This window comes from Salvelinus sp. IW2-2015, linkage group LG25 (assembly GCF_002910315.2).
Source record: "Salvelinus sp. IW2-2015 linkage group LG25, ASM291031v2, whole genome shotgun sequence".
NCBI lineage: Eukaryota > Metazoa > Chordata > Actinopteri > Salmoniformes > Salmonidae > Salvelinus > Salvelinus sp. IW2-2015.
In genome coordinates, this window is record NC_036865.1 from 11,815,280 (window position 1) to 11,828,404 (window position 13,125).

Sequence of the window (13,125 nt, forward strand, 5' to 3'; positions counted from 1 at the left end):
GAGTGGTGTGTATTGCGTTGTAACTTGATTATTTGTTTTCAGTGTGCTGATGATACCGTTTTATTATTCATATGGGAAAGCATTTAGTTAAAGTAAACAAAGAGGGTGAGGTTATGTTTTGAAATCCAGCATTGCTCTGCCCTCTAGGCTATTTATTCAAGCGCTTTTAATTGTACTGCGTGATGATCGTGACTGTGCATACATTTCCATTTTTTGTTACAATAGAAAACAAGTCCCATGAATTCTTGGCAGTTTTATTCCACTCTATATTCCACTCTCAATGCCAAGCATATTGAATTTGAGCGGGGGGCAAATGCCACACATTCAGTTGGGTGCGAGGTGAAATTGAAACCAAGTGCGAAAAGCGTCAGTGTGAAATAGCCTCCTGCTCAGACGGCAATCACCAAACTAGAAACGGAGGATGACACAGCCACGCAACATTGAGGCAACCCAACTGGTTTATGTTGAGAGAGGACATATGTAATTGAAGCCAGTGTGGTCAGGTTCACACACCAAACCACAACCACCTGCTTTAAACAAGCAGTCGCTCCACTCTTTCCGACTCCTCCCACTTCAAACCAGAGGAGCGGTCCGTTCACATTCTGACTCTCCTGTGTTCCAGATTCTAGAGATCCTGGTGCGAGCGGTGGTGGAGGACATGACAGATAACCATGGCGACCAGGCGTCATCTCTRCGGGCCAAGGTCCAGGAGCTCCTGGGGCGCGTCACGTCTCGCCACAGCACTGACGCTGAGATCTGGCGTCACTACGCCCTGCTCTACGGAGACGGCCACAGCACCAGGCCTGAGGACAACGAGAAAGTAAGGCCCTCTAACATTCCTCTAACGTCCCCGTGACATTTGACTGTGCAAACGCCACACATGAAATATACTGTATGAGCTCGGAGGGGAGGTGAAAAAGTCATTATTGTAATGGACTTGGATCCTGTTAATAAGCTCTTTATAGGCTCATTGATAACTCATAGGCGATGGTAACTAATGGTGAGCAAGTTGCACGTGGCCACACAGTGATAGATGGGTCTGTGTATTCTTGTCATACGCAGTGGGCTGTTGATAAAACTGTTCCTTAATCATGTCCTAAGCGTGACTTGTGAGTTATGATCCTTAGTCCTGGTATGTTATTTGTCTTTCCACTGCCTCCCATAGGCCAGTCACGCCATAGCGATGATTTCTGTTAATTTTCTATTCATTAAATGTGTTTACTTAATGTGTTCATTATAACCCAAATGGATTGGTGTGGCCAACAGATTGGTAAGGATTTATGGCTTCATGGGAAGTTAATATTTAGTTCAAAGTGGTAGCCCACAACATTCTGTGTGTTGGGGGATAATTGTTTTTCATGGATTTTCTTGTGTGTGTGTGTGTGTGTATTTGTGTGTGTCAGGCTTTGCAGTTCCTGTCCAAGGCCCATCGCTGTGAGGTGCAGGTCAGCGGCTGGGAGAAAGACACTGGGACCTTCAAGGAGGTGATAAGGAGAGCCATAGATCTTGCCAACGGTAAGTGACGCACTTCCTGCCCCTACACGCACAGACCTTATCCCACATACCAACCACTGTGGCAGGTACAGTACCAGTCAAAAGTTTGGACACACCTACTCATTCAAGGGTTTTTCTTTATTTTTACTATTTCTGACATTGTAGAATAATAGTGAAGACATCAAAACTATGAAATAACACATATCAAATCATGTAGTAACCAAAACAAATCAAAATATATTTTATATTTGACTTTCTTCAAAGTAGCCACCCTTTGCCTTGATGACAGCTTTGCACACTCTTGGCATTTTCTCCACTAGCTTCACCTGGAATGCTTGAAGGAGTTCCCACATGCTGAGAACTTGTTGGCTGCTTTTCCTTCACTCTGCGGTCTAACTCATCCCAAACCATCTCAATTGGGTTGAGGTCGGGTGATTGTGGAGGCCAGGTCATCTGATGCAGCACTGAATCACTCTCCTTGGTCAAATAGCTCTTACACCGCCTGGAGGTGTGTTGGGTCATTGTCCTGTTGAAAAAAATGTAATATAGCCCTTACACAGCCTGGAGGTGTCCTTTTAAGTAGTGGTTTATTTGCATCAATTCGACTATGAAGGCCTGATTCACACGTTCTCCTCGGAACAGTTGATATTGATGTGTCTGTTACTTGAACTCTGATGCATTTATTTGGGCTGCAATCTGAGGTGCAGTTAACTCTAATGAACCTATCCTCTGCAGCAGAAGTAACTCTGGGTCTTCCTTTCCTGTGGCGGTCCTCATGAAAGCCAGTTTCATCATAGCGCTTGATCGTTTTTGCGACTTTACTTGAAGAAACTTCCAAAGTTCTTGACATTTTCAGAATTGACTGACCTTCATGTCTTAATGTAATGATGGACTGTCATTTCTCTTTGTTTATTTGAGCTGTTCTTGCCATAATATGGACATGGTCTTTTACCAAATAATGCCATCTTCTGTATACCTCCCCTACCTTGTCACAACTGATTGGCTCAAACACATTAAGAAGGAAAGAAATTCCACAAATGAACTTTTAACAAGGCACACCTGTTAATTGAAATGCATTCCAGGTGGCTACTTTGAAGAATCTCAAATATAAAATATATTTTGATTTGTTGAACACTTTTTTGGTTACTACATAATTCCATATGTGTTATTTCATAGTTTTGATGTCTTCACTATTATTCTACAATGTAGAAATTTGTAAAAATAAAGAAAAACCCTGGAATGAGTAGGTGCCCAAACTTTTGACTGGTACTGTAGATTTTTTTTAAATCAACCCGACACTCAGATTTTTTACCAGCCGAAGTATTTTTTGTGCCATAATGACACAACACATAAAAAAAAGATGAGCATGCTTGGTAATGTTTCTAAAACAATAAATGTAATACTAGTGCAAAGTAATGTGCTCGATTTAATTTGATATTCTGTGACCACAATCCCGTGTAGCTCAGTTGGTAGAGCATGGCATTTGCAAAGCCAGGGTTGTGGGTTCGATTCCCGCGGGGGAACGGTACGAAAAAAAGTATGTAAATGTATGCACTCGCTACTTACTGTAAGTCGCTCTGGATAAGAGCGTCTGCTAAATGACTAAAGCATTTATATTAAAAAGTCTTCAGAGACTGCCTCTTTAAGGTTACCTTGGTAAAAGGGCCACTCCTATCTTCATGTGCCTGTGAGAATCTCAGTAGTAGAAGCCGACAAACTCTGAGATCTCCTTTTGCTAGCTGTGGAAGAAAACTCAAACATTGAAAAGCAACCTAGCTTCTGAACAAAACAATATAAATAGCCAAGAAACACGAGGACAAAGTCTCACTRAAATAGCTTTTAGAGAAAATTAGACCAATGCCTGAGCGCATTGCCTTTAAAAACAAATCTTTCAGCACATTACTCAGTGCTCACAGCCCCYTAGACAGGCGGTGTTGTTGCGCGAGGTGGGATAGCATTAGCGTTAGGATTCCGATTTGCTTTGAGCATTACCAGATATGAAACAAAACGGCAGAAATACTTTGAAAACAGCTACTACAGCATTTATTTAGCTATAAAATCACAACTAGCACTTGTGCTTACTTGACTTGACTATTTTTATGAAATGCTCACACTGTCGAGCCTTGAGTGAACCACCCGCAACGTGGCTGGTGAATTAGACATTCTTACCCGACAATGCCAAAATCTACCCACATTTGGCAGGTGTTTCATTTTAGGCCCTGTCACACACACACACACACACACACGTTTCTTTGACACACCCGAGCCACACGTGACCGCCGCTTATTGGCGGAGACTTATGAACACTCCATCACGCTTAATGTCACGTCTCCTACAGGCCTTTGCGTCAGCCGCGTAGGGAGGAGACATGATGGATTGCAGACACGAGAAGAGTTAAAAAGACAAACAAGCCGCTTACCCCACTGCCCTCTGCAGACGCAATCCTGATCCAAACAATTGCTTTGCGTGTTAGTGTGGAGGGGGTTAGGGGATGGAGACAGCAGGCAAAGGAAGGAGAGTGTCCTATAGGAGAACTCCATTAAAGTTGTTAATCTCGAGAATCCCCAGGTTTTTCATTACAGCCGGATGCTGTGTTGAATTAAACATTAGAGGGAGTCAGGATAACACGGTAGGAATAGCAATGTGTAAGGACGCAGCCCTGCCTTCCCCAACACATCTCTGGGGTTGATGTTGTCGCTAGGGATCATCTTCACTCAGGTCACACCTTTTCTCTCGCATGCGCGCGCGCACACACACACCGTACACACCTTACATACACTTAATTCCTCACACAGGCTGTGGTATGTATCCCAAAACACTCCCACATGCCTCCCCTGTCCTTCAGCCCTTCAGAAAAGACCCAGAGAGCTTTTGATCTTAGTCATTTATTAGAGAGACAGGCTTAGCAAATGGATCAGAACCCACCAAGCCCTTCTACCACAGCCTCACTCGCAACCAACCTCTATGATGGGCCTGGACACTGCATCCACAGAGCTCGGAAGAGAGGGATGAGAAAAAAGTAGAGTGATGAGAACAAGGAGGGTAGAGCAGAAGAGGTCCTCATCCATAAATCACTCCGTTTTGACCTTTCGTGCTGTCGCAGCTGAAGGGGACCATACAGGGAAAAGGTGTAGCACAGATAGAGAGGARAAGAGACCGCCGCTTGTGTTCCCTTCCTCGTGCGAGAGAGAGATAAAAGGTGTTGTGTAAACACCAAGACAAAAGACTGCGATGCAGGGGAAATAGCCCATCAATATCATCACTGGTCTCAGGAACATAGCTTTGTTGAGGTATGTTTCTCAAAGCAGCACAGGATAACACCAGTTCTTCTGAACTTTAGTCATCACTTTGTTGGGGTCAGGAATGGTGTTTGTGTGGATGGTGTTTCATCCTGTTGAATGCAGATTCACTGTGAAGCGTTCCAGAGGACATGTTGGTTATCTTATCTCGGACAGTAATCACAGGAGTGATTAAAAAGACATTGGGGAAAAAGGTCTCGTCTTATTATTAATTTGCTAGCTGCCAGGCCACTCGCGGCGGGTTTGAGCGGTGAAGTGTCTTCAGCGTAATGAGATGAGGTCCACTGAAGTGTCACTGACTGCAGAAATCTCCCTGAGGGAGGTGGAGCGCCCATTAACCAGTCCCAGGRGAAATGACTCACACACATGTGCAGTATAACCCACAGTCGTGTGTCTATATGAGACCTGTTCGTCATGCATAGGTCCATGGTGCCACAGTGTCTCACCAGGGCAGGTAGGTCCATGGACCCCGACCCAGAAACCCCTCATCTCTGCTGACCCTTCCATGATGGGTGGTTGTCTCCTTCCAGCAGTCACTCATTTTAATAGACATAAATAAGGGTCTCTGTCTTTTAATCACAAATATGTATCTGCTAATAGGTATTTTCTGTCTCTATTTCTCACATTTCTGTGTTCACAGTGACCCTCAGCTGTAGTAAAAAGAAGAGTAACCCCCAGGAGGCAATGCAGATGTTGTCCTCCACTCGTCTCAGCCTGAGAAGCCTGGCCACCAAAGCCAAGGTACAGTACACTTGGTCTTCATGCCAGCACCCCACCACCACATACAGATGTACCGGACTACTCACATCAATCCTGAACTACTTCACCGACCTCACGTTTTTTGCGATAACGTTTAACCAAATGTAGTAATTTAATTTCTTTACACTGATTTTCCTCAGCAACTGCACACAGATGTTGCTTCTGGGGAGATCCATGGCGACCTGATTGATCAAGTCAAAGAGCTGGAACAGCTTATCACGGAGCTGCAGGACCAGAGTGGCCAGCTGCGCAGCGAATCAGCATGAATGCTTCACTATAGACACACCTCTAAGGACCTCCTACAGTAAACTTGTCCCAGAGCAGACATGGCTCCTAGGGACACTGTCAGGTGACCTGCACCCCTCACCCTGGTCCTTACCAAGAGTACTTTACACGCTTTTACAGGGAAGAAGAGATGCGACTAACTGTAAAGGACTGTGATACACTCGTATGTACTAAGTGTAATTTCGTATAATTCCCCCTTGAGGCGTGTGGTGTAAAGCATGGTTAAGGAATGCTAGCTCAACCCCGCAGGTCATCAAAAAGACACCTTCTCTGCGGAAACTATAGAAATCAGGAAATGTATACATTCATAAATTGTACAAAGATGAAGCCTTATGATCATAGAACCAAGCTTGCCTTGTGAGAATATATTAGTCATAACTCCCCCCCCCCAAAGCTGGACTCCCACAGGCGCAGTGAGAGCTCTGCAGATGAGAAATGTAAGAATGTGAAGCAGGACAGGAAAGTGTGGACCTTCATCACCGTGGAAGCACTCGGCCATGAAAGTATCACCTCGCCTCACTCACACAGGACAGACAGCATGGAGGCAGCCCCCGCACAGTACAGCCATCTCATCATCATCATGCCTCGGGCCCCGGGGGCTACAGACAGATCCTACCATCTTCTCCTCATGGATTTTCTCCCAAATAAAAATGACCTTGACATTGCCTTTGTTTTATCATACTTGTTGTTTTATTGCTATCGTAGAAATGTTTTTCTTTGCCTGTGCCTCTTTGTCATGGACTGTGTCTCTGCCTTGCATTGGAGGAAAGGCCTACAGTGTAGGTGACTTAGGGAGGAAATTACTTTTATACGAGTATATATGGACATGTGTTATGGACTGAGTACACCAAATATGAGGAACACCTTCCTAATATTGAGTTGTACTTCCACCTTTTGCCCTCAGAACAGCCTCAATTCGTCGGGGCATGGACTCTACAAGGTGTTGAAAGCATTCCACATGGATGCTGGCCCATGTTGACTCCAATGCTTCCCACAGATGTCCTTTAGGTGGTGGCCCATTCTTGATACACACAGGACATTTTTTAGCGTGAAAAACCCAGCAGCGTTACAATTCTTGATACAAACCAGTGCGCCTGGCACCTACTACCATACATCGTTCCAATGCACTTACATTTTTTGTCTTACCCATTTACCTTCTGAATGGCACAAATACACAATCCATGTCTCAATTGTTTCAAGGCTTAAAATTCCTTCTTTAACCTGTATCCTCCCCTTCATCTACACTGATTTGAAATGGATTTATCAAGTGACGTCAATAAGAGATCATAGCTTTCACCTGGTCAGGCTATGTCATGGGAAGAGTACTTAATGTTTTGTATACTCCGTGTATGTCATAGCTGTAGTTCTTTCATGAAATTTGATTTGATGTTATTGACTCCCTGTCAAAATAAAGGTCATATGTTATAAAAATGGCACATTTATTTTTTCAATCTGGTGACAATCTATGGATTGGGAAGGAAGTGTGCATCACCCATAAGAATAATGTATCAATACATTCCATATATTCAACAGGTCTTGATTACACAATTTGTTTGCATACCAAACCACTCGATCATAACCAGATTTCTGTCCCAGAATGTCAGTCATTTAATACAAATGTGAAATAATGGTCATTATCATTTACTGTCATATATCCAGCAGACACAGGGAGAATATAGTTATATCTGCCTACTAATTGTCAAACATAACACTGATTTGCTGCCATGACGTCATACATTTGGAGAGGCCTCCCTTTGAAGCAGGGAAACAGGGTGCTTGTTCAGCCTCCTGTTTCTTCTCAACATTCCGGATGTTTCTTAGTGACAACTTGACAACACCCTCATAAAGTACCAACTGCAGCTGAAATACGATGGTCAGGTCATTGCCTACGAGCAACACCAAAATGGCATCACGTTTCATGATATTCATTGTGGTATGAATGAATTAGGAATCAATCATCAGGATGTCCATGAGCAAGGACTCTATTACAAAATAAGATTTATCAGAACATTTATCAGAAGAGTAACATTCTGTATAGAAATGTGACCTGAAAGCTCATTGACTGAAATATTTTACATACAACTTGTGCATGTCTGTTGATCCCTCCCTTCCAACAGACTTGCTATGACTTAAATGTTTTCCAGGACCAATTTCAGACTTCATTTCAGACTCTGACTCTGTTTGCTGGGCACATGTACAGTTATGGCACATGAGATTTACCTAGATTTAATCAGTGACTGGAGGATTGCATTTCTGCCCAGCTACATTACATGACCAAAAGTATGTGGACGCCTGCTCGTCGAACATCTCATTCCAAAATCATGGGCATTAATAGGGAGTTGGTCCTTCTGCTGCTATAACAGCCTCCACTCTTCTGGGAAGGCTTTCCACTAGATGTTGGAACATTGCTGCGGGAAATTGCTTTCATTCAGCCACGAGAATTAGAGAGGTCGAGCGCTGATTTTGGGCGATTAGGCCTGGCTCGCAGTCGGCGTTCCATTCATCCTAAAGGTGTTCGATGGGATTGAGGTCAGTGCTCAAGTTCTACACCGATCTCGACAAACGATTTCTGTTTGGACCTCACTTTGTGCACGGGGGCATTGTCATACTGAAACAAGAAAGGGCCTTCTCCAAACTGTTGCCACAAAGTTGGAAGCACAGAATTGTCTAGAATGTCATTGTATGCTGTAGCGTTAAGATTTMATTTCACTGGAGCTAAGGGGCCTAGCCCGAACCATGAAAAACAGCCCCAGACCATTCCTCCTCCACCAAGCTTTAAAGTYGGCACTATGCAATCGGGCAGGTAGCGTTCTCGTGGTATCCGCCACACCCAGATTAGTCCGTCAGACCTCCAGATGGTGAAGCGTGATTCAGCACTCCAGAGAACGAGTTTCCAATGCTCAAGAGTCCAATGGCGCCAAGCTTTACACCACTCCAGCCAAAGCTTGGCATTGTGCATGGGGATCTTAGGCTTGTGTGCGGCTGCTCGGCCATGGAAACCCAAAACGGAGTTTGTATGGCTGATTGCTCAATGTTATGCACCTGTCAGCAACGGGTGTGGCTGAAAATAGCCGAATCCACTCATTTGAAAGGGGTGTCAACTTACTTTTGTGTATATGTAGTGTATTTCATGTTGCATCATTGGTGATGACACGTGCTTCACCCTGTCTTTCTCCACAGATCTGTCCCCTTCTCTGAGGATGCTGCTCCACAGACACTGGGTTCTGGTTACCATTACCTCGTGTGTGAAAKTCAGAGCAACATTTCCCAAACCGCTCCTTTCCGCTCCCTCATTCTGGAGGGCTTTCTTTTTTTCATCTATGTATGACACCACTGTATCCAGTATCCCCCAGAAGAGGTTGGTAGCACCTTAATTGAGGAGGACGGGCTCGTGGTAATGGCTGGAGCGGAATAAGTTGAATGGTATTTGATGTTTGATGCCAATCCATTTGCTCCGTTACGGCCATTATTATGAGCCGTCCTCCCCACAGCAGCCTCCTGTGGTATCCACCCACTTCAAACCTTGAGTGCCGGGACATAGAGGTTTTAAGACAATTAGATAGATATCCCTCACTCGAGAACCAACGTCATAAGACTTCGTGGTACTGTGTATGTTTTCCAAAGCGCACACAATGACTCAATGGGGCTCATTTTCATCTGGGTGTAGGCCCTTAAAACCACTCTGTGTGCTCCATAGTGCATGTCTTCAATGAACTCACTCCAGTACTGGAATATCCCCTGCAATCTTCAAAGAAATAATGAGGAAATGTTGAAGAATTTACACAGGGTTTGCTGGTAACCCTGCTGTGTAAGAGGACAGGAACTAGAGATAACCGTGGGAAATTAGAAGCCACCAGGAATGGCCCCAGCGCAACTRTTGACAAGTAACTCATGTGGGTTGTTGGATGAATAATGGTGCACACATGGCTTTATAAATATTTGGCTATAGTTTATGACGCATGGTAGTTCCTTTATGATTTATGCAGGACTTTATGGGTCAGAAGTAACAATAAGATGGAGGACTATGACAGCATATAGCCTACATACATATATATATGTATGTTATTTATAAATATGAATTAAGAACTGTTACATGAATTAGTTGTACACATTACACTTGGCTTATTGGGTGTGTTATTTTATAAATGGACATTATTAGAAGCATGTTGCTATACTCTTATCACTCATTAACTTGCTGTACAACCTGGGTTATGCCTGTCACTTTGGGGAGCGCGCTCTTGCCGACAGCAAGTAGAAAGTACATGCGTCTTGAGGAATGGATTTCCTTTAGATCTTTGGGGACTAGGAATCTTTTACAGTCTATGCTAGGAGCCCTACGCACTCCAAACTTTTTTTTTTAGGGTTCAGCCCCACAAGTGTGTTCCAATAAACGTCCCACTCCTGACGTCATGTCTGCTGGAGATTGGCTGTTCAGTTCTGACACTAACTCCTTTACACAGTGAAACTTTTTAAAGAGTTTTCAATCTCATCTGCAGGGTAAAATATTGCACAGACATAGCCATAGCAGCCGTAACATCTGCTGTCCAGCTCCCCCCTACCCTGCACAGGGATAAAGGAGTGTTTTAGATCCATGATCACATTTTTACATTTATTATTTACTATTTTATTTTTCACTTTTTAAAGTTAAGCCTACGTTTTTAGTTATCGTTTTTAAATTCGGATTGCAAGGCGAAGCATAGACGAATATGTTCAGGGATATAGAACTGTTTTACTTGCGTTAAAGTCAGAGGASTTTTTATTTTCCAGATTCAGACTGCGCAGAAGAAACATCCGACCTTCAAGGAATTTGTTATAAAGTTTTCAGAAAGTATTCTGTCTTTACGCGGATACTGACTGGATATGGCTTGGATCAGATGGGACCTCTTGTTTTCTATAGGTTTATTCATGTCACCAGCATTTGTGTCCACGGATCAGAGTGGCTTTAGGAGATACTACGTGTTGCAGCCAGGTCCGAGCGGGACGGACAGAGTACATGTGAGTTCCATTTCTTCGCGCTCCAGCGCCACTGGACAGCCCCATGCCTACAATGTGGAGCTCACGGCCAGTTATGGTAGCCAGGTCCGAACCCGTAGGATGGGTAACCAAGCGAACCCGATCCCGCTTCGCCAGGATACACAGTTTACTCAGCAAGTCATTCGGCAGACCAGCCACAACGTTCACCAAAGTCACCAAATGAAAATTTCAGGGTAAGTTAACCAGTGGGTGTCTGAAAATAGTTCCTGTTACAGAAGAGTTCATCTGTCTGTCTATAGGCTACTTATGCTCTTGGATATCAAGCTGGTCTGGTATACAGATGTATTGCCTATGTTGGGTCAACGTACTACTACTGTAGTCATGCACCTGGTAAAGGAACTCGCTTTTAGTCTGGCCAATGTATTCACTATAATAATTCACATAAACATACAGTATGATGGTTGTTAAATAAATAGTCTGCAAGACCATCTTAAATGATACAGTGCATTTGTTTCTGGTAGCTTTTTGATATTTCTGACAAATCAAAACACGTGCAATAATGTAGGCTCCTTGTTTGAGACATTTAACCTAATTCATTTCAAGTTTGATGTATCACTTCTGAACTTTGTTTTTTTACCACTTTCAAGCTGATACGAAATAAGGAAATGTATTAACATCCACTCAAAAGAGACAGAAAGAAAAACAGCTAATTTAAAGTACTGTTCTTAAATAATAAAATATGCTCAAAGGAAACTAAGTAGTCAAGCGAAATGGCCCAGATCCTGTTGTATTCAGGAGCAAGACCAGAATTTGCAGGGCCCCAAGTCGCAGCACTCTCAGATGTATGATTAGTGGGGACATTCCCACAGTCTCAGCACCAGGCTAGGGACTCCCAGCTTCACCTCCAATAAAAGGAAACCCCTAAAAACAGATCTGGCCCAGTTTTACTGGTTCATCTCAGGCTGGGCGGCACAGGTGGGTCACTAGGCCAACCAGCAGGTGAGTTTTAGACAAAATGAGTTTGTCTTGTGTGTGTGACAATGCTCGATCTCTGTCTCTGGGTGTTGTTGCAGGGTGAATGTCTGTGGAGGGCAGTGCTGTCACGGATGGAGTAAGGCCTCTGGATCGCAGCGGTGCACCAAGCGTGAGTATCCACTACCACAGCCGAGCCGCTGCCGCAGGCGGGCCAAAAAGTTGCAGTGGTTCAAAATGTTCTTCCAAATTCTTGATGACAGTCTTGGATTCACTGTATATTGTACATGGCACCTCATAACTTCTTCCTTTGGAAAATGTACACAATCGTCTTTACTCCCGTTGTTCATCAGGCAGATCTGTGCCAGAATACCAGCATCATACTGAATATATATATAATCCATCCAGTATACTTACGTCCACTACTCTACTTGGAAACTCACCCAAGCATACATACATACATACATACATACATACATACATACATACATACATACATACATACATACATACATACATACATACATACATACATACATACATGTTTTGAAGGTGCCTTTAGATGATTAGCAGTGACAGATTGGAGAACAGCACCTTTCTATGCTACTCTCTATAAATAACTGGCATTGCTGACAGTGACTCTGCCCACCTGGGAACAATGACAGGACTGTCAGTGTGTTAGGGCCCGTGTTGCAGAGTCATGAGAACACTGTTATTGCATAGGAGTAGGCGCACAGGGTCGGCCCGAAAGAGAAACAGGTTTGGAGTGTTTTATACCTCTTGGCTCGGCCCCATCATCTGGATCTCTTTCCTATTCCACCGTGAGGCTTTGCCAGCTGGTTATATAAGAGACAGACGGTCTCTCCGCGCCGAGTCTGGTGGACCTCCTGGGGAAACCAGGGCTTACGTTTTAGTCTAGGACCCCTGATTCATATGTTTTATAGGCCCAGCGTGCCTGCACTACTCTGGTCTGCTCCCACTTAAGACTGCGCTCCACTTAGTAGACTGGCATGGTCTCCTTGGCATGGTCTGAGGCAGCAGAGGTTGGGTGGGGGAGTGGGTGCAGGCATGCAATCCACCGTGGGGGAATGCTACTGTTTACATGGGAACGGGAAACGCTGTGCAAGGTCTCTGGAAGTGAACCAATAGTGGACATTCCTACAGTACCCATGGCTTTAATTGGTCCTTTTGATGTCAGGATCAGAGTCCAGAATGCCCTACTGTAGCCAGATGCTGGAATCGGGGTGGACAGGATGGAGTAAGATGAAATGTTACAGGGACTTTCAACGACTGCTTTATTACAAATCTACGGAGATCTTTGTGCCACTAGATATATTTTACT

The 13,125-nt window shown here is 44.0% G+C and overlaps 2 protein-coding genes across 2 annotated transcripts in view; both read left to right on the plus strand.

The window, feature by feature from the left end:
* Positions 1-7,270, plus strand: part of ttc27 (tetratricopeptide repeat domain 27) — a 127,555-nt gene extending 120,285 nt beyond the window's left edge. The window contains exons 17-20 of the mRNA XM_023970027.2: positions 623-820; positions 1,404-1,515; positions 5,434-5,534; positions 5,693-7,270. Of these exons, the coding sequence (XP_023825795.1) occupies positions 623-820; positions 1,404-1,515; positions 5,434-5,534; positions 5,693-5,818 (537 nt within the window). The 3' untranslated portion in view covers positions 5,819-7,270. The remainder of the gene's footprint in view (positions 1-622; positions 821-1,403; positions 1,516-5,433; positions 5,535-5,692) is intronic.
* Positions 7,271-10,293: 3,023 nt separating this feature from the next.
* The window catches only part of ltbp1 (latent transforming growth factor beta binding protein 1), a 128,935-nt gene continuing 126,103 nt past the window's right edge, over positions 10,294-13,125 (plus strand). Inside the window, exons 1-2 of the mRNA XM_070434909.1 lie at positions 10,294-11,044; positions 11,885-11,955. Of these exons, the coding sequence (XP_070291010.1) occupies positions 10,698-11,044; positions 11,885-11,955 (418 nt within the window). The 5' untranslated portion in view covers positions 10,294-10,697. The remainder of the gene's footprint in view (positions 11,045-11,884; positions 11,956-13,125) is intronic.